Source organism: Triturus cristatus, chromosome 10 (genome assembly GCF_964204655.1).
Source record: "Triturus cristatus chromosome 10, aTriCri1.1, whole genome shotgun sequence".
In the NCBI taxonomy this organism is placed as follows: domain Eukaryota; kingdom Metazoa; phylum Chordata; class Amphibia; order Caudata; family Salamandridae; genus Triturus; species Triturus cristatus.
The window spans coordinates 809,513,486-809,539,805 of record NC_140593.1 but is presented as its reverse complement, the minus strand read 5'-3'; the positions used below and the strand labels follow the sequence as shown (position 1 = coordinate 809,539,805).

General features: G+C 52.6%; 2 protein-coding genes across 3 annotated transcripts in view; one reads left to right on the top strand and one right to left on the bottom strand.

The window, feature by feature from the left end:
* The window catches only part of DNAAF8 (dynein axonemal assembly factor 8), an 816,395-nt gene extending 790,781 nt beyond the window's left edge, over positions 1–25,614 (bottom strand). Inside the window, exons 1-3 of the mRNA XM_085628378.1 lie at positions 25,557–25,614; positions 6,585–6,778; positions 3,474–3,584 (exon numbers count right to left, since the gene is read on the bottom strand). Coding sequence (XP_085484504.1) covers positions 3,474–3,584; positions 6,585–6,719 — 246 coding nt within the window. The 5' untranslated portion in view covers positions 6,720–6,778; positions 25,557–25,614. The remainder of the gene's footprint in view (positions 1–3,473; positions 3,585–6,584; positions 6,779–25,556) is intronic.
* A 411-nt stretch (positions 25,615–26,025) lies between these two features.
* Positions 26,026–26,320, top strand: part of ANKS3 (ankyrin repeat and sterile alpha motif domain containing 3) — a 121,838-nt gene continuing 121,543 nt past the window's right edge. For both annotated transcript variants that reach the window (XM_085628376.1, XM_085628377.1), the window contains exon 1: positions 26,026–26,165. The gene's annotated coding sequence lies outside the window, so the exon portion shown is untranslated. The remainder of the gene's footprint in view (positions 26,166–26,320) is intronic.

The window sequence follows — 26,320 nt, the reverse complement described above, 5'->3', positions numbered from 1 at the left end:
CATAGACCCACAGAGGCACTCTCACACTCACTCACAGAATCACAAAGCCACTCACAAATGCACTCACAGACCCACACAGGCACTCATACGCCCACTCACATGCCCAAGCAGGCACTCACACACCCACTCACAGACCCATAGGTGCACTCACACACCCACTCACCAACCTATATAGCCACTCACACACCCACTCTCAAAGACCACCATTACAGTTAGTAACATTTTTTTTTTAAACCTTTGAAACACTAAAAAAATCTAAAGGTTACAGGGACGTTATAGTTAAGATATAACATTCCAAAACTGTAGAAATTCACACAAACAACAAAGGTTAAAGGGACGTTATAGTTAAGAAATAACATTGAAAAGAGATAGAAATTTACTGAAAAAAAATCAAAGGTTACAGGGACGTTATAGTTAGGAAATAGACTTTAAAAAACCTTAGAAATTCACCGAAAAAAATGAAAAGTTACAGGGACGATATAGTTAGGCTCAGATTTCACACGTATAATCCATAGTAATTCAGCAGTTATAGTTACCTGAGCCAACTATAACTTATGCCCCCTGCAATGCACTACTTACTCATGACATGGTCAGTGACAGCACTCATTAAATCATCCACAGAACCACTACCACATTGTCATGATCGCAGCCCGGGAATGCGCTGATCACCGAGGACACGGTCTCTCGACCAACAGGGCGAGCTCCGCTTGCAACTACAATTCCCATGAAGCCCGAGGGAAGCACGCCTCACGTGATGGACGTACCACGCCGAAGACCGAATACAGGCCAAGAAGCCTAGGGGGGCGGTGCCGAAGATTCCCGGATGTTTTCCTGATCGCGTTACCTGCAGTCCACATCGGCTACTTCTTCGTCCTACGATTTCTAGTTTTTTGCCCAAGGATTTCCGGGCCCTTCCGACCTCCGAGTGCGCGCTCCTCTGCTCGAAACACTGCCCGAGCATCGAGTAGTAGCGCGGGCACCAACGACCATGCCCTAGGATTTCCAGGCCACATACCGCCGAGTGCGCGCTCCTCTGCTCACTAACCTCAGAGCATAGAGTAGAAGCGCAAGCACCGGTCTTATACACCCGCACGGCTCCGAGCTCCAACAGTATCGTTTGCGCTCCTCTGCCCCATCTTTCCGGGCATCGAGTGGTAGCGCGTGAGCCCTCCACCGGCAACCAGCAGAGTTCCAGGATCGGAACGTCGGTGGCGTAGCTCCTCCAACCCCAGGAGTTCCGGGCTCTGAGAAGGAGTGCCCCCGCCGGAGGAGTTCCCCTTTTTGGTAACACAAGGCGACCCAGCCGCTCCAGAAGCGCTACTTCACCGTGAGTACAGCGGGGAAGTTGCGCTACCAGACAAGAGAGAGAATAATCGGTTTTCGTTACCCCAAGAGACAGAGGCGACAGGGCATGAAGCTCAAGCTGAATTGAGCTGCACCTTGTCCCATTATACACGCTCCTGTTAAATCTACGTGTTCCCCAAAACAATCCCACAGCACACTCAGGGCCACCCACTAGTGCTGAATAAACTGGCGAGTGGAACTGGCGGCACGTCAAAGGAGGACACTGATAGCGGGAGGTGGTGGCAGGTAAGGCGGGTGAAAGCATAGAGCATGGTCCAAGCGGGGAGGAGGTGAGAGCGATAGTTATCTCATGGTATGCTTGTCTCTTTACAGGTCTCTCTCCCTGCCGTCCCTTCCCTTCCTTCCCTCGCTCACCTGTCTCCTTAGTCCGAGAGTATTATACCTATTCCGGACTGGGGGCAGATGGGAGGTGGACCCCTATAGAGCATCAGCGCCATCCCGAGGAGAAGACCCCGAGGCATCACGACACACATCCACTCACACACACCCGCGCAACCACTCATACACCCACTCACACACCCATACAATCACTCACACACCCATACAATCACTCACACACCCACTCTTATTCATAGAGTTTTCGTCAGTGAATATATATATATCTATACATACATACATATACATACATATACGCACATAAATAGCATAACAAGTTATGTAAATATCTGCTACTTTGTTGTATGATAAGGAGGATGAGGTTTATAATAACAAATACCGATCTGTTTGAATGCTTTTTTGAAGCATCACTTGGACCTTAGCATTATTACCCATTTTTAAATAATCTGCCATCTTGTTTTTTAATCGTACATTGCACATTTAGCCAGAATGTTCAAGTAAACAGAGCCTTGTTCTGAAATCAACAGAAAAAGTAATGGATGGAATGCGTGAATTAATCTCAGCCATTGTTAATTTACCTCAGGACCATGTCACATTATTCCCATTAAAAAAGCTAGTCACCGGGTTGTTATTGTCTGTTGAAGTGTTGGTTTGATCAAGTGTTCTGCCCTCTGCTTAATGCATTGAGAAAAAATTTATAAAATGAGTGTGAAAATGCATAGAATTCAGTGTTACGTGCTCTAACTGGTCAAATGGCAGAGCGCCGGCCTGTTGACAATTCAAATTGAGCTTAGAATATTTTAGATGTTTTTTTGCTTTTTGTATGGTAGACACAAATTAGACTTCTATTAGCTTTCCCAAATGCATGTTTTCTTTTATGTTACTTTATTCAGTGTTATTATATTCAGCATTCTTGTTTTCTATGTGATAATATCTTCGTATGTCATTCTATGGTACATTATGGTGTTATGTTAGACTTTATTCTTTTTATATGGTGTTCTATAATATTCCATATTATATTCTGTTATTCCATACAATGTGCTTTCTCTTATTCTATACATTTTTATTCTAAACTAGTATATGCTATTTTCTTATGTTATTCAAGTTATTTACCTCTACATTGTGCTTGTCTGTACTATAATATTCCAGTCTTGGTTATTTATATTATTCACAAAAGTTGTTTATGAAAAACAAATCAATAAAGCCATACAATATGAGACATATCAATTAAATAAAACGTAAAAGGATTTTATCTTGAGATAGAAACTGGCTTTGGATAATTCTCCAAAGAAAAGTGAAAAAACACCACAGTAGGACACAAAATAATCTAGATGCTTTTAATAAGAATACATGTAAAAAATAGTGGGCACAACAGTAGGGAAAATTGCATTAAGTAATGCTACAAATATTTGATATGCTGCTATGTAGGCCTAAAAATTCAGCAATAAATTTAAAAAGCCACAATACTAAGTTCTTTTCTAAAAGATTTAAAGTTGTCCAGCATCAGGGAAAGCATGAAATTCAATATCCTTCACATAGGAAGGCTGGTAAAACACGTAGCGAACTGTAACCAAATAGGCACCAACTTCGCTCCTCAAATACGGGAGAGAGAGAAAGCAAGTACCAACACAGGGGTGCAACATCAATGATCAGACACATCATTAGAATCTAGCATATAACTAGACTTTTTCTCATTTCGTAGTAAGGCATGTCTAAGCAGACAAATGTTAAGAGTTGAACTCTTATCTAAAAGAGTAAATAAGAAACGTTACCTGCATTTCAGGGTCATCGGATAAGACATCCATTAGTTCCTCTGACATATCAGGGATGAGGTGGGTTGTATCACGCTGGAAGATGAAAATGTCGCCATCTTCACCATCAGACTATAAAACAAAAACATGAAAAACATATGAAGAGTTCAAATATTCTGTAAATTGCACAAGGATCCACTTGACAGCTACTTTTGAGATAACGTAGTGATATTGTTTCTATGTATACCATCCTCTACCAGTGCCAGCTCTGAAAACTGTTAAAACTGTCGTGGCCGAGCTGCTAACACTGGAAGCTCTAAACAAAAAATATATACGTTCTGTTGGGTACTTCTAACCGCGAATTCCTCACCTTTTTTGTTCCCCTGGTACCACACTGGATCTGTAAATTGTTCGAACAGACACTTCCATGTAATCATAGGTGGTGTCATCAGGTCTTGTGGCAGACTCAGAAACCATCTGGAAGTGACTGCACAGAGCCATGTCTGGGTGATACCTGTGGGTGTTTACATCAGTTTTATTTTTTTCAGCTTCCTTCAACGCAGATCCAAGCTCTGCTCCCAAACTTTCTGTCAGATGTTTATTCAAACAGTGCACTAGGGAAATGATTGCCCAGAAGAGCACAGACATGACTTATGCCTATGGTATCTAGGGGCTAACCACAAATTGAAATCCTGAGACAAACGCCCCCTGATGCACTCAAAGATCATGAGAGAGTGGGAGGCAATACTCTACACCGCTAAGCCCAAGAAACAATGCAGGTCATGCTCCAAACAATGCACTTGTTCTCGCACTAAGGGCCTAATTATGATGTCGGTCAGAAAGCAAGCCGACCGACTTCTTGTCGGAATCGGTTCCAACCGACTTGCATTCGGCAAGTCCGACCAACCGATTACGATGCTTCCGAACACCATTCGTAAAGTCTCAGATTGACTTCAATTGGAGCCTGTGTTCCAACCGAGAAAACAGGCTCCCATTGAAAAAAGGGGTGGTTGCGGAAAACCCTGCTCCTTATAGTAGGCACCCCATGGTGCCTGCCACACTGTGCTTGGTTTGAAAGAGGGGTCCCAAGGGTACCCCCACAGGCCCCTACCGGAGGCCTCAGGATGGAGGAGGGCCTGCTAGGGGCCCCCAAAGTCAGTTTCCTATAGCCTTTTTGTGTCAGACAGATCGATTCGGAAAGGCTGTCCAAATCCGACAACGTAAAACATCGGTCAGAAACGGTGTCCGGAGAACTGTGCACTGAAGAGCTGCAAAGAGCAAGAACTGAGAAGTAGCAACTGACTTGGCGCCCGTGGAGTAGTGGAGCTAATTCCCTACACCCTGCAGGCACCCAATAAGAACAGTGAGGACTCCAGGACAGCAACAACCTGTCACCGGAAAGAACCACTGCACCCGTGCCCACCAGCCAGAGTAGAAGTGGGCCAACAAGGTCCTAAGACACACAAGAGTCAAACCCCACCTTGGTTTTGCCGAGACTGGACTTCCAGTCACCGCCTGCAGCCTCCCCTCAACAGCGAGTATCTCCTGTAGCACGGCCCAACACCTACAGACACCACTGCACCCGAACCATACAGCGCGAGAAGTGTGGAACATTGCAAGCACTCACTCCCAGTCAACTGATCTGGGTTTAATCCATCATCATTCTTTAGCTCACTCCACCACCCCAGTTCAGATATGACCATATGCAAATCAGTCTGACCCTGTACCTCATGGGAACAGTCCAGCCCGAACTGCCAAGCCATGTCTTCCCTGGACCGGTAAGAAGCATCCTGGGCCCTAAGTTGGCAGGGTATGCCATGACGTGGGTCCTTTGCTCACTTTGCCACTGGATTCAAGCTAGCCTGGCTGATGACGGCTGATTAGCCAGAAACCGGTCACAGGATGCTTGTTTCCGGTCCAGGGAAGACATGGCTTGGCAGTTTGGGCTGGACTGTTCCCATGAGGCACAGGGTAAGTCTGATTTGCATATGGCCATGTCTGAACTGGGGTGGCGGAGTGAGCTAAAGAATGATGATGGATTAAACCCAGATCAGTTGACTGGGGGTGAGTGCTTGAAATGTTCAACACTCCGTCCATCAAACACTTAGTTTTGCTTTGTTCTAAAAAAGGCACAGTTACAGACAAATACATAATTATTGTGTAGCTAAACATAAACACAAAAATGTTCATAAAAAGTGCCTTCAAAAGTATCCAACTCTCCAAAACCAGTTGCCACAGATGTCATACATGAAGCATATGCTTTACACATGAAAGTGAAAACCAAGCATTGTTAAATTGTGTTACAATGTGGCAGGCTCTTTCCTGTGAAAAGATCTTATCCTCTACTTGACAGTAAATGGGCCATAAACAGTGTAAATTGCCCAAGATCACCAAATGTTAGGCGGATGCTGAGACTTAAATGCAGTTTTGTACTTTGTTCCTAAAAAGGCAGTTTCACCAATTAAATGGACTCATCAAAGAAGAGGAATTTTGCAAAAACACTTGCTCATGTTTTGTGAAGCTGCAGAAAGAGATACCTTTTGAGATGGCTATGTCTAAAATAAAAAAATTAAAAAGGGCACAAGCAGGTTCCATGGAGAAAGTATGCTGCATTCCTCTTTCCTATAAATGCTCTCACTTTGAAGTCAGCCAAAAGCAAAATAAACACCAGGCTCCCACGAAAACACTGCTCTACACTGGACCTCAGTCTTTGAATGCCCAGCAAATGCGTTGAGATAACAAGATTTAAAGGCATCTTTATTACAGAAAACAAGTTTCTGGAAGAATTCTGTAAACACTGCTTTGATGTGGGGAGGTACAAACTCAAGCTGCACAGCCTAAAGCAAATAAAGCCAGAAAATGGAAAGCTAGAAAACATTAGTTAGAAACCACCAAGCCAATAGCAAGCAAAGGGCGGAATGCATTCCCAGGTCAACTTTCTCAAAGTCCCCAATATGTCTTTTGCATAGCCAGACAAATGTGCTATCTGGTAGGAGGCGACCTAAAAATGAAAGCACAGGAGAGCCACAAATCTCTGGACTGCTATACCCTAGAATGCACAGGTATCTAACACTGCCAACCATTATTAACACTATGAATGCAAAGAAAGATGTGGGAATACTACAACCTTACCAGTGAGGAGTCTGAGTCCAGAGTTGGCACTTCGGCCTTCACGATGGAGAAAACAGACTCCCATTCCGATCTTCTGGCCCCTTGTGTGTGGTTAGCTGGGACTGTTTGCATCTCATTCTCGCTTTCTGTGTCCATCAGATTATCGATATGAACAAACAACAAAAATGTTGTTGGAAGAGAAGACACGCATCTGTCTAAAAACATGAAAATACAGAGGAAAACATTTTGCACCATCGCACACAACTTTCTTAAGATGCTTTTGCTAGGACTTTTATGGTGCCAATATGCACCTGGCTGAAAGGTAAGGGTTTTGACACATACATAACTGCAAGGACCGAGAAATGTGAAAAAGAGGCCAATAAACCGAAGGAATGCCAAAATCAACAAAAGAGTTAGACCAAGTCTGCCCATTAAAGATCGACTTCTCTGCCTTCTGAACAAGATATTTTTACATTTTATTTACTTTTTATAGCACCTTGAGCTCTGTATTCTATATAAAGATATCAAAATTATGATATGAATTGGAACGAAACCACAATTTAAAGTCAATAACATCAAAGCAATACAGATGATTAGTTTTAGAAAACAGTAAAGCGTAGTCACGATTTTCTGTCTTGAAAATAAATAATTTATTAGAAGGGAAATGCATAAGGAAATTGAGTTTCTTTTTAGTTCAATGGCCAGCAAAGAAGGTATCGTTTTAAAGCAAGACAGTTGGATGGAGGATACAATGACACAGTAAGTAGGAAATAAAGAGTAGAGCAAGCGAGTGATAAACTTTAAAGACGATTCAGATGAAGTGATACTGAACATACATAAAAAGGAGGTAACAGAGTAGTGTAAGGAAACAAAAAATGAAATCAATAAGTATGTTGACATTTTGAAAGAATTTTTTTTTTGTTCGAGTACAAAATTATTTGACTAAAATCTGAAACTATGTGCTCAGGTAGAATTTGTTTCATTTTAACTGTATATAAAATATGAGATATGAAGGGACATTTGTTGCTTAGCAAACATAAGTACTTGCTAACTACTACCGCTACAAGTTACGAAACAACTAAAGAAATGCTGGAAACCTACCATGACACAAATAGTAAAGATTAATACCTTTAAAATACTAATCCTCTTTAAGGTAAGTTTTTTCTTCGTTAATGTGTTGCGATATCTTCTCACAATGTTTTTGTTAAGCTGTAATTGATTACTTTAAATTTCTTTGGGCTTGGAAAAAAATCACATCAAGTTTGAAGGCTAAATTTTCCTGGGGAGAAAGGGGGTCCAAAGAGGAAGCATGTCTATTTGAACTAGGTGGGTAACATCAAATCTATCCGATTGTTTCGAACCTCCTTGATACATTTTTAATCTATAAAAAGCTCTTGCAGTTATCTCCCCAATTGAACCGCGGTGAGCAATATTTTAACGTGCGAAGATTCCTTCCAGAAATCAACAACATGTAAAAGTTGACCAGTTTGGATTAATGCTAGTACTTAGACTCGTCATATAGGCAGGCTCCCTGCTCTGTTCACATACCTTTATAGCCCCTACACTTCGGCCTATGCGCTTGCGGCAGCCATCTTCATTGTTCATTGCTAAGTAGGTTCATGGAGTAGCGTAGCCTCTTCCACTCCTTAAAGCTCATTGCCATTGCCCTGCCCAGGAAGAGCCCTGGGAGTATTCCCTGGGTCACGTTGGCTGCTATCGGGGCTGCAGTCCATGCTCTACAACAATTGTTGCCAACTATCATTCACACTCCCCCTAGATTTGCCTCCATCACTTCTCATCCATCCTTCTCATCTGTGCAGGCTCTCACTGACCCTTTACGTATTCCGTTTACATTCATGTTGTTTAATCCCTCCTCGCTCTCCATCAATATAGCTCTTCTGAACTGCACTGCACATAGTGCTAATTATACGCTTATAACTGTGAATGTATTTGTAAAGGTGGGCAAGCCAAGCAAGACTCACATCTGGATCGGGATAATTATCTGCCTTGGCCCCTGTGTAGTGGGGAACGGCAAACCCAAACAGAGCGGAGTCAAATCATCCCATGAAATACCCTTTTCCATTTCTGGTGTAGTTTTAAAAGTCAGAACCGCCAGATGTCTGACAGGTGTTTTTTGTTTGCTGTGTGTCTGCAAAACAAGCTGAGCTGCAATTCATGTATCTTCCCGAAGACCTACAAGAAGCCACAGACCGCTTGTTTTTGTTAGTTAATGTAACTTCAGTCCTTGAGGTGCTGCCCTTGCACTTTATACATATAGAGAGTCAAACTGAACTAAATTGTAGAGTACTGAACATTTAGGTCAAGAAACAGAAGAACACAAAGCATTGTGCCTTTGTAGTTAAAGGGATGTTGGAGGGAGGACCACCGGGGAGTCGGGGAGACTATTCCGGGGCACCTTCCTACCGCACAAGTACAGCCGAGCGCCGCCGAGAAGCCCCTGCAGGGGGGGGTCCTTCTCCTATGATCGTACTAGGCCCAGTAACACCACCACACAGGACTCAATATCGGTTGCTTGACTTGGTTCTTTATCAAAAAGTAGTACGTTCAATATTTACAGTGGGATCGAAGGATCCAGTAAGAGTCTCAATGTCTTTGAAGGGAGTAGGGTAGCGGGACAGTCTCAGTACCAACCAGGTACGGGAAAGGGGGCTCTGTGCCAGACCTTGGATGCTGTCTCAGAGCGGCTTGGTCGAGGGGAGCCGCGACGGCGTCAGCAGGGCTCAGGTGGTAGTTCCGCTTGGGTCAAGCCGCGACACAGTCCGCAGGGCTCCGGTGGTAGGTCCGCTTCGGTCGAGCCGCGACGAGGTCAGCTGGGCTCTGATGGCAAGTTCACAAGGTCGGACCGCGACGGCGTCAGCAGGGCCCCAAAGGTTCGTAAAGGTCTTGTAAGTACGATGGAGCCGCGACGTCGTCAGCAGGGCTCAACAGGTAGTTTCAGGCAGAGTCTTCTTCCGTAGGGTCAGCCGCGATCCGATCAGCAGGGCTCTTGACTCCAGGATACAACTACTGTCCTGTTGTCGGGTCGCCCCAGATATAGGACTGGAGCCCTTTGATGTCCGGACCCTTGCGCCCGGAGGGGGCGGAGAGGCCGGGTAGGGAGCGGCCAGACGCCCAGCAGGAGAGGCGCCAGGCCCCAGACAGCTGTGGGGCGATCGCACCTAGGTGTGGGAGAACGGTTGGGGGTCCCATCGATACTGCCCTCCGCCGGGAGTGGGAAGGGTTCACGTGGTGTCCCCCGGGCCAGGGGTTGGCGCCTTGATGTCGGGCCTCGCTGGGACAGAGGCCGGGTGAAGCGGGGTCACGTGGAGTGACGTGTAGTCCAAAATGGAGGAGCCCCTAGGTGCATGGGACCTCGTGCGGCTTAGCGCGGGGAAACAGGACCACGCCGCGAGGCCGGCTCCCACATGGGTCCCCCCAGCTGAAGGCAGGGAGAGTCACCCATCTCCTTGGGGGTTCTCCTCGCCGAGGCGGAAGAATCGGGACAGGCCGTCAGCATTGGCGTGGTCGTTGCCGGGCCGGTGTTCCACAGTGAAGTCCATCCCTTGCAGCGAGATGGACCAGCGCAACAGCTTGGGGTTCTCGCCCCGCATTTGCATGAGCCACCGCAAGGACCGGTGGTCAGTTTGGACCTTGAAGTGGGTGCCGAACAGGTAGGGCCGGAGCTTCTTGAGAGCCCATACCACGGCGAAGGCCTCCCCCTCAATGGTGCTCCACCTCTGTTCTCGCGGCAGCAGTCGGCGGCTGATAAAGGCCACAGGTCGGTCGAGGCCCTTGGTGTCCACCTGGGAGAGGACCGCCCCGATTCCGTACTCCGAGGCATCGGTCTGGACTACAAATTCCTTGCTGTAGTCAGGGGCCTGTAGCACAGAGGCAGCGCACATGGCTGCCTTGAGAGCATCAAAAGCGGTCTGACAGCGGGGCGTCCAGTGCACCGCCTTGGGCTGTTTCTTTGAAGTGAGCTCTGTAAGGGGGCCCACAATGCTGCCATAATCCTTGATAAATCGTCGGTAGTAGCCTGTGAGACCTAGGAAGGCCCGGACAGCGGTTTGGGTTGCGGGAGGCTCCCAGGCCTGGATGGCGTCGACTTTTAACTGGAGGGGCGCCACCTGGCCACTCCCCACCTGGTGGCCCAGATAGGTCACAGATCCTTGACCGATCTGGCATTTACTGGCTTTAATGGTGACCTCGGCTCTTTGGAGAGCGGCCAGGACCTCCCCAAGGTGTCCTAAGTGCGCGGCCCAGTGGTCGCTGAAGACGGCAATGTCGTCGAGATAGGCCGCGCTGAAGGCTTCTAGTCCGGCCAGGACCTTGTTCACTAGTCTCTGAAAGGTTGCGGGGGCGTTCTTCATACCAAAGGGCATTACCCGAAAGTGGTAGTGCCCATCGGGGGTGGAAAAGGCGGAGCGTTCCTGGGCGCCGGGAGTGAGCCTGATCTGCCAGTACCCAGCGGTGAGATCAAAGGTGCTTAGGTAGCGGGCGGCCCCTAGGCGATCGATCAGCTCGTCGGCTCGTGGCAAGGGGTGGGCATCGGTCTTGGTGACTGCGTTCAGGCCCCGGTAGTCGACACAAAATCTGAGTTCGGGGGCCGTGCCGGGGTCGGCGGCCTTCGGCACCAGGACTACCGGGCTGGCCCACGGGCTGTCGGAAGGCTCGATGACTCCGAGGGCGAGCATCTTGGCGACCTCGGTCTGTATACATGTTCGGACTCGGTCAGGTACCCTGTAAGCGCGGTGTCGTACAGGGGGGCTGTCCCCTGTGTCCACATCGTGGACGCACCAGGGGGTCACCCCCGGCGTGAGAGAAAAGAGGGCAGCGAAGGGTTGCAGCAGCTTCTGGCAGTCATGGCGCTGTTCTGGAGTCAGGGTGGCGGAGAGGCGGACGCCCTCCACGGAGCCGTCTTGGCCCGAGGACCCCAGGAGGTCTGGTAGGGGCTCGGAGTCACTTTCGCCCCCATCGTCGGTAGCCAGCAGTAGGCTTAGTTCAGTTCGGGCAAAGTGGGGCTTGAGCAGGTTGGCGTGCAGGACCCGGAGGGGGTTCCGCGGGGACTCCATGTCGACCAGGTAGGTGACGGGGCTCTTCCTCTCAACTACCTTGAAGGGCCCGGTCCACTTGTCCTGCAGGGCGCAGGGGTCCACGGGCGACATGACCCAGACTTGCTGGCCCGGCTCGAACTCGATGGCTGAGGCATTTTCGTCATACCAGCGTTTCATGTCTTCTTGGCTGGCTTCGAGGTTGGCCTCTGCCAGGGCCCGGAACTTCCGAGTCTGGTTCCACAGGGTCAGGAGGTACCGGTAGACGTCGGGGGGGGGGCATCTTGGACGGCCGCCTCCCAGCCCTCCTTGACCAGGCTGAGGGGCCCTTGGACGGGGTGCCTGTTGGACAGGCCACATGAAGGGCTTGCTCCCTCCCCGCATGACAGGGCCCAAGCCCCGGAACCCCAGGTGTTATCCACAAGAGCAACCCGCACCCCGTCTCCCGACGGAACTCCTGCCCCCGGACATCTATGGATCATGGGGCCGAACCCCTACCGGCTCCCCCGGCCGGATCAGCCGCCATCTTGGACACTGCACCACGAGGCCGCGTGGCCTCAGCTCGACCCTAACCCTGGGCCAGGCCAGGCCCCGACATCCCGGCACCACCATCCACCCAGGAGGTGAACGGACCACTTGGCAGGTCAATGGGAGAAAGAGATGTCGATGGCTCTCCCCCGCCAGGTGCCGATCGCCCTCCAGCTCCCCCGGGCGCTGGCTCCACCCCCCTGCTGGGTGTCTGGACCCCTCATCCCGGACCTTCCGACCTCCAAGCGCGAGGGTCCGGACATCAAAGGACGCCAGACCTATAACTAGGGCAGCTCCAGAGCAGGAAGGCAGTTGTATCCTGGAGTCGAGAGACACCGAGAAGAACTCAGCCTTGACGGACTACCGGCGCTGCCGTAACCCTGCCGTGTGAACTATCATCCTGCCTGCTGGCGCTGCCGCGGCCTTCTGCATCCTCCATCCTCGTCGGGACCTGCTGGCGCTGCCGCGGACCGTGTAACGACCACCTTCATCGGGACTTGCTGGCGCTGCCGCGGACCGTGTAACGACCACCTTCATCGGGACCTGCTGGCGCTGCCGCGGACCGTGTAACGACCACCTTCACCGGGACCTGCTGGCGCTGCCGCGGCCCGTCCAAAGCTAGAACATCGAGCTCGAGGATTGTGAGCTATCCATCAGACCATCTCAGCTACCAGATTGGTAACCAGACTGTCCCGCTACCCCCTTTCCCAAACCAAGAGACTAGAATCGAGGGGACCCCTGAGTCCAGACCTCCTTGTACCATTCCATCGTACCTTAAGAAATCGCTTATAAAGACCGTTAAATCCTATCCTTGTGTGGTGTATATCTGTGGGGGGGAAGTTACGCATCTGTACGATCGCTGGAGATGGCTCTCCCCGGAGACCTCTCCCCTTGTCCTCGGCCGACCCTCCCGGTCCGTCTAACATTGGTGGCCAGCGGCGCGATCCGAATCAACGCGTAATCGTACAGAGAGTAGCTCACCCCACGACAAAACCACGATGTCAACCAAAGAGAGCGGATCCACCGAGAAATTCCAGATGGATAAATTGGAAGAGTACAGCCATCGTGAATTGAAACAATTCTGCATGGAACTAGGCATTGCTACCACCGGCCTGAGTACCAAAGACGATTTTAAGCACGCCATTGAGTCATGGGCAGAAACCGGGGCCGCCAGATCCCCAGACCGAAACGGTGCAGCATCGGAGAGGAACGCCACGGCTCCCGAGGAGCGAGGAACGGGCCTCTCGCAGGAAGAGATCCAAGAAAGAGAAAAAAACAGACTACATGAGTTAGAAATGGCAGGACTCAAAATGGACGGTGAACTAAAATTAGCCGAGCAAAAACTGAACCTAGAACATCTGCGGCTCCGAGAAGAACGGGAAGAAAAACAGAGGCAGAGAGAGCTCGAAGAAAAAAGATTAACATACGAACACGAGCGCAAACTGGCAGAAATAGAACTACGGAAGCAGAACAAAGAACCGGAGGTGCCCGAGCGACCGCGCACCCCGGGAGCGACAGAAAAGAAAGTCCACATCCCCAAGGATGTCGTCCGAGAGTATGTCCGAGAGGACGACATACAACAGTGGTTCAAGGCCTACGAGATCGCCATGACCTCCCACCGGATCGATCGAAGTGACTGGGGAGCCGGCCTATGGGGGAGGTTCGTCAACGAAGGCCGCGATGCCCTGCTACAGCTCCCAGACCACCAGATGTCATCCTATGACCACATGAAGGCTGCCCTCCTCACCCGATATGGGCTCACACCCGAAATGTACCGCCAGAGGTTTCGGGACTGCACCCGGATCCCGGGTACAACTTGGGTGGAATATGTCAACTATTTCAGCCGAGCCTTCGAGGGTTGGATCAAGGGAAGCCACGTAACGACCTACGAGCAACTTTTTAATCTCATGGTGTGGGAGCACCTATCTAACAACTGCTTCGTCGAGCTCAGGCAGCACCTCCTCGACAGTAAATTGACTGACCCTCGGCAACTCGCCGCCGAAGCTGACCGGTGGGAAAGCACCCGAGTGGGCAGGAGAGGGCCACACGAGCAGAACCGGAACAACCAAGGTCAGCACCGTCCCCGAGGAGGAGGAGGAGGCCAGGGGCGAGGGAGAGACACCGTCCCGGCCGCTCCCACTGCCAGCACCCCGCCCCCGGCCAGCCGGGGGAACCCCCCGATGCGCCCGGGGTTCCGAGCCAACGTCACGTGTCACCGATGCCAGCGAGTCGGCCACTACGCCAATGACCCGAACTGTCCACAGAACCAAACTCCAAAACCCCGCCAGGTAGCTGCCGCCGCCCTGGGGGGAGAACAAATCTACGAAGAACAAGAAGAATACGAGCAGGCACAACAAGAGTGGGAACCGGCCGCCATGGTTCTAGCGTGCCTAGGGGGAAAAGACATGGTCCCGCGGGCCCCCCTACCCGCCAACACCAGAAAATATAGCCAGTGGGTGAACATTAATGGGCGCCGGGCCGAAGCCCTACGTGACACAGGGGCCAGTGTGACGGCCGTCCGCTGTCACCTGGTAAAACCAGAGCAGATCCTGCCGAACATTCTCTGCCCCGTCCGCTCAGCCGACAATTCCGAGAGTCTATGTCGGATGGCCTGCGTCCCCTTCGAATGGGGAGGGGTCTCCGGCATGTTGAAGGTGACGGTCCGGGATGATGCCCCCGTGGACTGTCTCCTGGGGAATGATCTTGAGAGTTCCCCGTGGGCCGCCGTCGAAAGAAGAGAGCACCTGGGGATGCTGGGCCTCCCGGACTGGGCGTGCGTAACCACCCGGTCCATGGCCGCCCGTGCCATCCCCCGACCAGAAGAACCAGAATGGCCTGCACCTCCTCCCCCGATCGCTCCGGTAGAGGACACCGACTATACCGACACCCCAGAGCAAACCCCCGAAGGGGTCGCCCAGCCCCAGGACCTTCCCGGCCTGGCTCAGTGGCGTCAAGAAGGGGGGCCCACCCAGGAACAGTTCCGCCAAGAGCAGAAGACCTGTCCCTCCCTCGAGGGACTCCGCCAGCAAGCCATCGCCCAGAGCGCAGGGGACTCCACCGGAGCCCATTGGGTCTATTGGGATAACGACCTGTTATACAGTGAACAGAGAATCGCGGAGTTAGGGGCCAGTCGAGTGCTGGTGGTGCCCCTCCGTTTCAGAGACTTCCTGCTAAATTTGGCCCACGATGTCCCTCTGGCTGGACACCTGGGCCAGGACAAAACCTACAGTCGCCTGGTGACCCACTTTTTCTGGCCGAGGATGCGAAACGACGTCCTCAACCACTGCCGGTCCTGCCCCACGTGCCAGGCCAGCGGGAAGAGCGGCCGCAAGCTCAAAGCACCTCTGCAACCCTTCCCAGTTGTCACCACCCCGTTCGAGAGGGTGGGAATAGACATTGTGGGGCCCCTGGACCCCCGCACAGCACAAGGACATCGGTTCATCCTGGTACTGGTGGACCACGCCACCCGCTACCCCGAGGCTGTGCCCCTGCGAACTGTAACAGCTCCGGTGGTCGGCCGGGCCTTAATGGGGATCTTCTCCCGGGTGGGCTTCCCCCGAGAAGTCGTCAGCGACCGAGGCACAAACTTTATTGCGAAATATATGAAGTCCCTCTGGCAACAGTGCGGGGTCACCTACCGATTCACGACCCCCTATCATCCTCAAGGAAACGGACTAGTTGAGCGATTCAACCGCACGCTCAAGGGAATGATTGGGGGATTGGAAGAGCCCCTCCGTCGCCAGTGGGATGTACTACTTCCGTGCCTCCTCTTCGCCTATTGAGAAGTTCCCCAGAAGTCCCTCGGTTTTAGCCCTTTCGAACTCTTGTACGGGCACCCTGTGCGAGGGCCCCTCAGCCTAGTCAAAGAAGGTTGGGAGATGGCCCCCCTAAAGACCCCTCCAGACGTCTTCAAGTACCTCCTGGCACTACGCAATCAGACCCGGCGATTCCGGGAAATGGCAAAAGCGAATCTTGAGGCCAGTCAGGAGGACATGAAAAAATGGTACGATCAAAATGCCTCCTCCGTCGAATTCGAACCTGGTCAACAAGTGTGGGTGATGTCCCCCACCGAACCATGTGCCTTGCAGGACAAGTGGACGGGGCCCTTCAAAGTGGTCGAACGCAAGAGCCCCGTCACCTATCTCATCGATATGGAGTCTCCCCGGAACCCCCTCCGGGTCCTCCACACCAACAGACTCAAACCCCACTTTGTGCGCTCGGAACTCAGCCTCCTGATGGCTACAGACAGTGGGGCGGAAGAAGACTCCGAGCCTCTCCCTGATCTCCTGAAGACTCAGGAGAAAGATGGTTCCGTGGACGGGGTCCGGCTCTCCGAGGCCCTCACCCCAGAGCAGCGCCAAGGCTGCCGGGACCTCCTGCTGCAGTTTGCTACCTTGTTTTCCCTCACCCCAGGGGTCACCCCCTGGTGCTTGCACGACGTGGACACTGGGGACAGTCCCCCTATCAGACACCGGGCATACCGCGTACCAGATCGGGTGCGGGCCTGTATCCAAGAGGAAGTGTCCAAGATGCTCACGCTCGGGGTCATCGAGCCCTCGGACAGCCCCTGGGCCAACCCGGTCGTGCTGGTCCCCAAAGCTGCTGCCCCCGGCACCACTCCTGAACTCCGATTCTGCGTCGACTATCGGGGCTTGAATGCTGTCACCAGGACCGACGCTCATCCCATCCCCCGAGCGGATAAATTGATCGACCGCCTGGGGGCTGCCCGCTACCTCAGCATCTTCGACCTGACAGCGGGCTACTGGCAGATCGGTCTCACATCCCGAGCCCAAGAACGGTCCGCCTTTTCTACCCCCGATGGCCACTACCACTTCAAAGTCATGCCCTTCGGCATGAAGAATGCCCCAGCTACTTTTCAGCGACTCGTGAACCAGGTCTTGGCGGGGCTCGAAGAGTTCAGCGCCGCCTACCTGGACGATATCGCTGTGTACAGCCGCCACTGGTCCGACCACCTCCACCACCTCCGAGAGGTCCTGCAGGCCCTCCAGCGGGCCGGCCTCACAATCAAGGCCGGCAAGTGCCAAATTGGGCAGGGGTCCGTGGCCTACCTCGGACACCAGGTGGGAAGCGGTCTGGTGGCCCCTCTGCAACTCAAAATCGCTGCCATCCAGTCCTGGCAACCCCCAGTCACGCAGACCAAGGTCCGAGACTTCTTGGGACTCACCGGCTACTACCGGCGGTTCGTGAGGGACTATGGCAGCATTGTGGGGCCCCTCACGGGTCTCACGTCCAAAAACCACCCGAAGAAGATTAACTGGACCCCCGACTGTCAAGCGGCCTTCGAGAAACTGAAAGCCGCCCTGTGCACTGCCCCTGTGCTCCAGGCCCCCGATTACAGTCGGGAATTCATTGTGCAAACGGACGCCTCCGACCACGGCATCGGGGCGGTTCTCTCCCAGCTGAACCCCGAGGGTCTTGACCAGCCGGTGGCCTTCATCAGCAGACGCCTCCTGGCCCGAGAACAGCGCTGGAGCACAATCGAGAGGGAGGCCTTCGCAGTGGTGTGGGCCCTCAAAAAGCTCCGGCCCTACCTCTTCGGTACCCACTTCCGGGTGCAAACCGATCATCGACCCCTGCAGTGGCTAATGCAGATGCGGGGGGAAAACCCAAAACTATTGCGCTGGTCCATCTCCCTGCAGGGGATGGACTTCACTGTGGAACATCGACCGGGCCAAGACCACGCCAACGCAGATGGCCTGTCACGCTTTTTCCGCCTCGACGAGGAGAGTCCCCAAGAGGATGGGTGACTCTCCCCGCCTTCAGCTGGGGGGGACGCATGTTGGACAGGCCATATGAAGGGCTTGCTCCCTCCCCGCATGACAGGGCCCAAGCCCCGGAACCCCAGGTGTTACCGACAAGAGCAACCCGCACCCCGTCTCCCGACGGAACTCCTGCCCCCGGACATCCATGGATCATGGGGCCGAACCCCTACCGGCTCCCCCGGCCGGATCAGCCGCCATCTTGGACACTGCACCACGAGGCCGCGTGGCCTCAGCTCGACCCTAACCCTGGGCCTGGCCAGGCCCCGACATCCCGGCACCACCATCCACCCAGGAGGTGAACGGACCACTTGGCAGGTCAATGGGAGAAAGAGATGTCGATGGCTCTCCCCCGCCAGGTGCCGATCGCCCTCCAGCTCCCCCGGGTGCTGGCTCCACCCCCCTGCTGGGTGTCTGGACCCCTCATCCCGGACCTTCCGACCTCCAAGCGCGAGGGTCCGGACATCAAAGGGCGCCAGACCTATAACTAGGGCAGCTCCAGAGCAGGAAGGCAGTTGTATCCTGGAGTCGAGAGACACCGAGAAGAACTCAGCCTTGACGGACTCTGCCGTAGCCCTGCCGTGTGAACTATCGTCCTGCCTGCTGGCGCTGCCGCGGCCTTCTGCATCCTCCATCCTCGTCGGGACCTGCTGGCGCTGCCGCGGACCGTGTAACGACCACCTTCATCGGGACCTGCTGGCGCTGCCGCGGACCGTGTAACGACCACCTTCATCGGGACCTGCTGGCGCTGCCGCGGACCGTGTAACGACCACCTTCACCGGGACCTGCTGGCGCTGCCGCGGCCCGTCCAAAGCTAGAACATCGAGCTCGAGGATTGTGAGCTATCCATCAGACCATCTCAGCTACCAGATTGGTAACCAGACTGTCCCGCTACCCCCTTTCCCAAACCAAGAGACTAGAATCGAGGGGACCCCTGAGTCCAGACCTCCTTGTACCATTCCATCGTACCTTAAGAAATCGCTTATAAAGACCGTTAAATCCTATCCTTGTGTGGTGTATATCTGTGGGGGGGAAGTTACGCATCTGTACGATCGCTGGAGACGGCTCTCCCCGGAGACCTCTCCCCTTGTCCTCGGCCGACCCTCCCGGTCCGTCTAACAGTGCCCATATAACAGTTCGAAGGGGCTGAAGCCCAGGGATTTCTGTGGTACCTCCCGATAGGCGAACAAGAGGCAGGGCAGAAGGACATCCCATCTCCTCCTCAGTGGCTCTTCCAGGCCCTTGATCATTCCCTTCAGGGTTCTGTTGAACCGCTCGACCAGTCCATTCCCCTGGGGGTGGTAAGGGGTAGTGAACTTATAGGTGACCCCACATTGTTGCCAGAGGGATCTCATGTATTTCGAAATAAAGTTCGTACCCCTGTCGCTCACCACTTCTCGGGGGAACCCCACCCTGGAGAAGATGCCCATCAGGGCCCGGCCCACCACTGGAGCTGTCAAAATGCGGAGCGGGATGGCCTCGAGGTATCGGGTGGCGTGGTCGACCAGTACCAGGATGAAGCGGTGCCCCAGGGCGGTTCGGGGGTCGAGGGGTCCCACGATGTCGATCCCCACTCGTTCGAACGGGGTGTGGACGGCTGGAAAGGGTTGGAGGGGGGCTTTCACTCGCCCCCCAGTCTTCCCGCTAGCTTGGCAGGTCGGGCAGGACCGGCAGTGATGGTCCACGTCCCTTCTCATTCGGGGCCAATAGAAATGGGTCACTAAGCGGCTGTAAGTCTTGTCCCGCCCGAGGTGTCCGGCGAGAGGTACGTCATGTGCCAGGTTCAGGAGGAACTCTCGAAATTGGAGGGGGACCACCAGCACCCGGCCGGCCCCTAGTTCGGCGACTTTCTGCTCGCTATACAACAAGTCATTGTCCCAATAGACCCAGTGGGTTCCCGTGGGGTCCCCCGCAGCCTGGACGGCCGCTTGCTGTCGGGACCCTTCGAGGGACGGGCAGGCCTTCTGCTCTAGCTGGAATTGTTTGCGGGTGGGGCCCCCGTCGTGGCGCCACTGGGCCAGCTCGGGGATCTCGCTGAGGGAGGCGGCCTCGTCGGGAGAAAGTTCAGGAGGCCCGGCCTCCTCGTCAGGTTCCTCCTTGCCGGAGGAGGGTGATAGTTCGGGGCCCGCCGGCTTGCCGGGGGCCGTGGCAGCGGCTGGTTGGGCGGTCATGGACCGGGTGGTGGCGCAGGCCCACTCAGGCAGTCCTAGCATCCCCAGATGCTCTCGGCGTTCTACCTGGGCCCAGGGTGAGCTCTCTAGGTCATTCCCCAGGAGGCAGTCCACTGGGGCGTCGTCGCGGACAGTCACTTTCAGGGTGCCGGACACTCCTCCCCACTCGAAGGGGATCCTGGCCATCCGGCACATGCTCTCGGTGTTGTCCGCGGTCCGGACAGGGCAGAGGACATGCGGCAGGATTTGTTCGGGGGTCACCAGGTGGCAGCGGACAGCGGTCACACTGGCCCCAGTGTCCCAGAGGGCCTCGGCCCGTCGTCCATTGATGGTGACCCACTGTTGGTACTTCTGGGTGTTGCTTGGGATGGCGGCTCGGGGCACCATTTCTCGGGAGCCCAGGCATACAAGCGACATGGCAGCTGGTTCCCACTCGGGGGACCCGTCGTCGTGGTTTTCCTCCTCGCCTTCTTCCTCCCCCAGGGCTGCGGCGGCTATTTGTCGTGAAGGGGGCCCCGTGTTCCCGTTCCGTCGGTTCACGGGGCAGGCCGGGTCGCTCGCATAGTGGCCGGTCTGCTGACAGCCGAAGCAGGTCACTGTCGGTCGTGGCCCAGGCCGTGCGATAGGGGTTCCCCTTCGGCCCTGGGTCGGGGAAGTGTGGTTGGTGGCTTGGCCTCGTGGCGGGCTTCTGGGCGGCCCGGCCTGGAATTCTCAATTGCGTTGGGACCCCCCTCCTCCGCCTCGCTGGCGGGGGGGTCCCGTGGTACTCCGTGGATAGTCCCCCACTGTGTTCCGGGGGACCCGGGTGTTGACCCATCGGTCTGCTTCGGCGGCGAGCTTCCGGGGCTCGGTCAGTTTACTGTCCAGGAGGTGTTGCCTTAGTTCAACAAAGCAGTTGTTGGCGAGGTGCTCCCAGACAATGAGGTCGAACAGTTCATTGTATGAGGTGACCTTGCTTCCTTTTATCCATCCTTCCAACGCTCGGCTGAAGAAGTCCACGTATTCGACCCATGTGGTACCGGGGAGCTTCTTGCAGTCCCGGAAGCGCTGCCGGTACATCTCGGCGGATAGTCCGTAGCGTGTGAGTAGGGCTTCCTTCATGTGGACGTATGATGTCATCACCGCGTCGGGGAGTTGCAGCAGGGTATCCCGGCCTTCACTGAGGAACCTCCCCCATAGGCCGGCACCCCAATCCTTCCGGGGTACCCGATGGGAGGCCATGGCTACTTCGTACGCTCGGAACCATTGCTGGATGTCGTCATTTTTATAGTACTCTTTGACGACATCCTTGGGGATGTGAACCTTGGGCTCGGTCAGGGGTAGAGCGTCCTGTGTTCCGGGGTTGCTGGTCTCCCCTGTTTTAGCTTTGAGTTCAAGTTCTTTAAGGCTCCTCTCGTGCTCGAGGGTTAGCCGTCTCTCCTCTAGTTCCCGACGCCGTTTCTTTTCCTCGATTTCCTCTTGCAGCCGTAGTTGCTCCAAGGCTATCTTCTTCTCCGCCAGTAGGAGCTCACCGTCCAGCCGGAGTCGGGCGAGGTCCATTTCGTGTGTCCGGACCCTCTCCCGTTCTCGCATTTCTTCGGGGGAACGGCTAGTTTCTGGGTCGGCTCGCCCCCCATCTGTCGGGGTTGGGGTCGGCCGGGTTCCGTCCCGGGCCGAGGTCCCTTCGGCTCGGGGTGGAGGGGTCTCGGGTTCTGTCCAGGCTTTCAGGATCTCTTCCTTGGTGCCCAATCCTGTGGTTGCGATCCCTTTTTCTTTGCAGAATTGTTTGAGTTCTTTGTGGGTGTATTCTTCCAGTTTTTCCAGCTGGAAGGTTGCGGCCACGGTTGCTTCTTGGCCGTCCATGGTTCCCTTTCTCTTTTTCCGTCTGGTCAGGTAGTGGTTGCGTTACTTGCTTGTACGATTGCGTCTGGCTCGGATCCCGTCGCTGGCCACCAAATGTTGGAGGGAGGACCACCGGGGAGTCGGGGAGACTATTCCGGGGCACCTTCCTACCGCACAAGTACAGCCGAGCGCCGCTGAGAAGCCCCTGCGGGGGGGGGGTCCTTCTCCTATGATCGTACTAGGCCCAGTAACACCACCACACAGGACTCAATATCGGTTGCTTGACTTGGTTCTTTATCAAAAAGTAGTACGTTCAATATTTACAGTGGGATCGAAGGATCCAGTAAGAGTCTCAATGTCTTTGAAGGGAGTAGGGTAGCGGGACAGTCTCAGTACCAACCAGGTACGGGAAAGGGTGCTCTGTGCCAGACCTTGGATGCTGTCTCAGAGCGGCTTGGTCGAGGGGAGCCGCGATGGCGTCAGCAGGGCTCAGGTGGTAGTTCCGCTTGGGTCGAGCCGCGACACAGTCCGCAGGGCTCCGGTGGTAGGTCCGCTTCGGTCGAGCCGCGACGAGGTCAGCTGGGCTCTGATGGCAAGTTCACAAGGTCGGACCGCGACGGCGTCAGCAGGGCCCCAAAGGTTCGTAAAGGTCTTGTAAGTACGATGGAGCCGCGACGTCGTCAGCAGGGCTCAACAGGTAGTTTCAGGCAGAGTCTTCTTCCGTAGGGTCAGCCGCGATCCGATCAGCAGGGCTCTTGACTCCAGGATACAACTACTGTCCTGTTGTCGGGTCGCCCCAGATATAGGACTGGAGCCCTTTGATGTCCGGACCCTTGCGCCCGGAGGGGGCGGAGAGGCCGGGTAGGGAGCGGCCAGACGCCCAGCAGGAGAGGCGCCAGGCCCCAGAGAGCTGTGGGGCGATCACACCTAGGTGTGGGAGAACAGTTGGGGGTCCCATCGATACTGCCCTCCGCCGGGAGTGGGAAGGGTTCACGTGGTGTCCCCCGGGCCAAGGGTTGGCGCCTTGATGTCGGGCCTCGCTGGGACAGAGGCCGGGTGAAGCGGGGTCACACAGGTGGTCACGTGGAGTGACGTGTAGTCCAAAATGGAGGAGCCCCGAGGTGCATGGGACCTCGTGCGGCTTAGCGCGGGGAAACAGGACCACGCCGCGAGGCCGGCTCCCACAAGGGACAAGGAAGGAGTTATTCATCAAGTGACTGAATGTCAAACGTGCAATCAAGAAACCTGAGTTCAAGTACTCCTGGCTCTCCCACTTGCCCAAACACTGTGCAAATCAGTACTTCGCCGTGGCTCATTTTTTCTGAGTGTCCCATCTCAGATCAATTTGAAGGGCTATATTATGAGTGTTATATAAAAAAAACTTGTGAATGGTTCATAAACAAAAATGTGGTTCCACTTACAATACTCACTATATACATACTGCACGACACTCTGACATCTTTTGTTCACTCATGGCATTGTTTTCGTTGCATTTGTCCAGAGGAACAGTTTGTGTTTACAAATATTACTTTTAACAGATGTCAATGCAGTGGCGTAATCCAATTTATTGAAGTAGAACGTAAGCGTTCAAGATATAATCTAATTTATTTTGTGCTTCCTTATCTTTACATGATGTTTAAATGACTAAAGTTTTGATGACTTTCTATGTGATTAGGCTCGGTTCCTCTTATGGATTTCAGCCTTCTCTACCTCTATACTTTTAAAGTATGAAGAGAGCTGAACTGCTGTTGCGTATGCTGATGTAAAGGTAGCAGGCGAAAGAAAAGATGAGCCGTCAGGTTGAAGTGCCAGAGTCGGTTTATTCAGTATAGCAACAATTCCACGGGAGTCTGTCCATCCTCAACGAAGCACAGGTTTCCAATGACTGTTTGGAAACCGGCGTACTTCGTTGAAGTAGCACAGAACGAGGGATGAGCCCTCAAACATAAACATGTTTGAAGGCCGCATGCCACAGAACATGAAATACATAGCGCATGCCATGGAACATGAAATACATGTCATAACATAACAAAGTTATATATAAAATATAAAGTGAACACCATTACAGCTGTGTCTCTCTCACTTTACATGAGGTAACATTTACCACTAAGGCCCATTTTGTACCTATTCAACAAGTATTGTTTTGTAATTGCATTTATATAACGCTTTCTAGCCCCTGACGAGGCGTCGAAGCGCTTTTTCGGCGAGTAGCACGGTACTACAGTACCCATAAAGGATTAGTGTTGAATTAGTATAGTGAAATATGAAAGTAATTAAAGTGGTTGATAGGTTAGTCAGTTATTTGGATTCGGAAGGATAGAAGAGGAAAAAAGGTTTGTATTTATATAGCGCTTGTTAACCCTGATGGGGTGTTGAAGCACCTTTTTTAGGGGGGCGGGGGCAGTAGCACGCTACTCCGGAAACCCATAAAGGATTAGTGGTGAATTAGTATGGTGAAATATGAAAGTAATTTGAGTGGTGGATATTAGTCAGTTATTTGGAGTGAGAAGGATAGCGGAGGGATAGAAGGGGGAGAAAGGTTTGCATTCATATAGTGCTTGTTACCCCAGATGGGGTGTTGAAGTGCTTTTCTGGTGAGTATCACGCTACTCCAGAAGCCATAAAAGGATTAGTGTTGAAAATTAGTATAGTGAAATATGAAGTCATTTGAGTGGTGGATATGTTATTTAGTTATCTGGATAGAGAGGGGTAGAGGCGGGAAAGAGGTTTGTATTTACGTAGCTCTTGCTACCCCTGATGGGGTTTGAAGCACTTTTTTTTGGTGAGTAGCATGCTACTCTGGAACCCATAAGGATTAGTGTTGAATTAGTATAGTGAAATATGAAAGTAATTTGAGTGGTGGATATGTTAGTCAGTTATTTGGATTGAGAAGGGTTAGGGAGGGGTAGAAAAGGTTTGCATTTATATAGCGCTTGTAACCCTGATGGGGTGTTGAAGCGCTTTATTGGTGAGTAGCACGCTACTCCGGAACCCATAAAGGATTATTGTTGAAAATTAGTATAGTTAAATATTTAAGTAGTTTGAGTGGTGGATGTGTTATTCAGTTGGATAGAGAAAGGTAGCCGAGGGATAGAAGAGGGAAAAAGGTTTGCATTTATATAATGCTTGCTTACCTCTGATGAGGTGTTGAAGCGCTTTTTAGCGAGTAGCACGCTACTCTGGTACCCATAAAGGATCAGTGGTGAATTAGGATAGTGGAATATGAAATTTGAGAAGTGAACATGTTAGTCTGTTATTTGCTATTATAGTGTGTGTGACTCGCACTGTTCCTCACGTGGCGAGCACTCTGCATCTTAAAGCAGTACAATACAAAGGAGGAAATGGGTGATTTCATCAAAGCTTGTTTCGAAATTGGAAAGTTAATCTTCCTTCTATTGCTGTCCCCAACTATGCTGAAATATAAACATGATTCTGAACTCATGTGACAGACGGAATGCACAGCTGTGCTGCTGTTGCTATGGTGATTGGACGCATACAGTCCTGGCTCCGCCCCAGAAACGGCCACGGTGTTGAACATGGTTTGAAGGCATTTATATATGTTGTGTTGGGCTACCGATAAGTTCCGAGTTATGTACCCAGCACCCTCCGCAGTCTGTCAAAAACACTAGCTTCATCACTTACCTGCGCGTTACCTGTGGCAGTTCTCTTCAGGCAGCACCTAAGGAGGCGGAACTTTTGCCCTTCACCGCCCTATACCAAGGTCTTGGCAGCTGTATACAAAGCTATGGTCTCTTGAATCCCAGCTCCACTAAAAACATGCAATACTTTGATGTTTTGAGTTTTATATTTTACTAATAGATTTTTTATTACTTCTGTACTGCGAAATTTCGTTGGGGTTTGAGTGTCAATGTTATTTAAAAAAGGAAGTCTTGTATTAATATGACTCAATAGGACCTGAATCGTCACCTCTCGTTGAAACGTTCATTTGAATAATTTTCAGGCCCCACCCCTCTTTGAATTTGGACTTTTCATTGGCTGTTGACTGGTTCCTGCTAACTGAAACACTAGATGACGAGCTTAGCTATTTGCTGTCTTTTTGGTGGCCATGTTTGAGGTAGGTATGCATTCGTTCCCGTCGTCTCAATGGAAACTTGCGGGTGACGTCCCCTTCATCGCTGTTGTTTTCTGAGAGCAAGTTCTTTCCGGTTCGTTCCGAGTTCTTGCTCTAGTTCTCACTTGTAGGAGGAGCGGTTATTGCGTGGAGCGTCTATTCGGCTTCATCTTTGGGAGGTGCGTGTAGTTCATCTGGTGGTTGTACCCCGTGTTTGTAGAGTGTGTACTAGGTCTTTTTGTCCTGTGGAGGGCTGTTGAGAAGACTTTTGGGGTGGCTATATTTATAAATACTGGGCATAACACAGAGGGACACGGATCAGTACTAGAGTCAT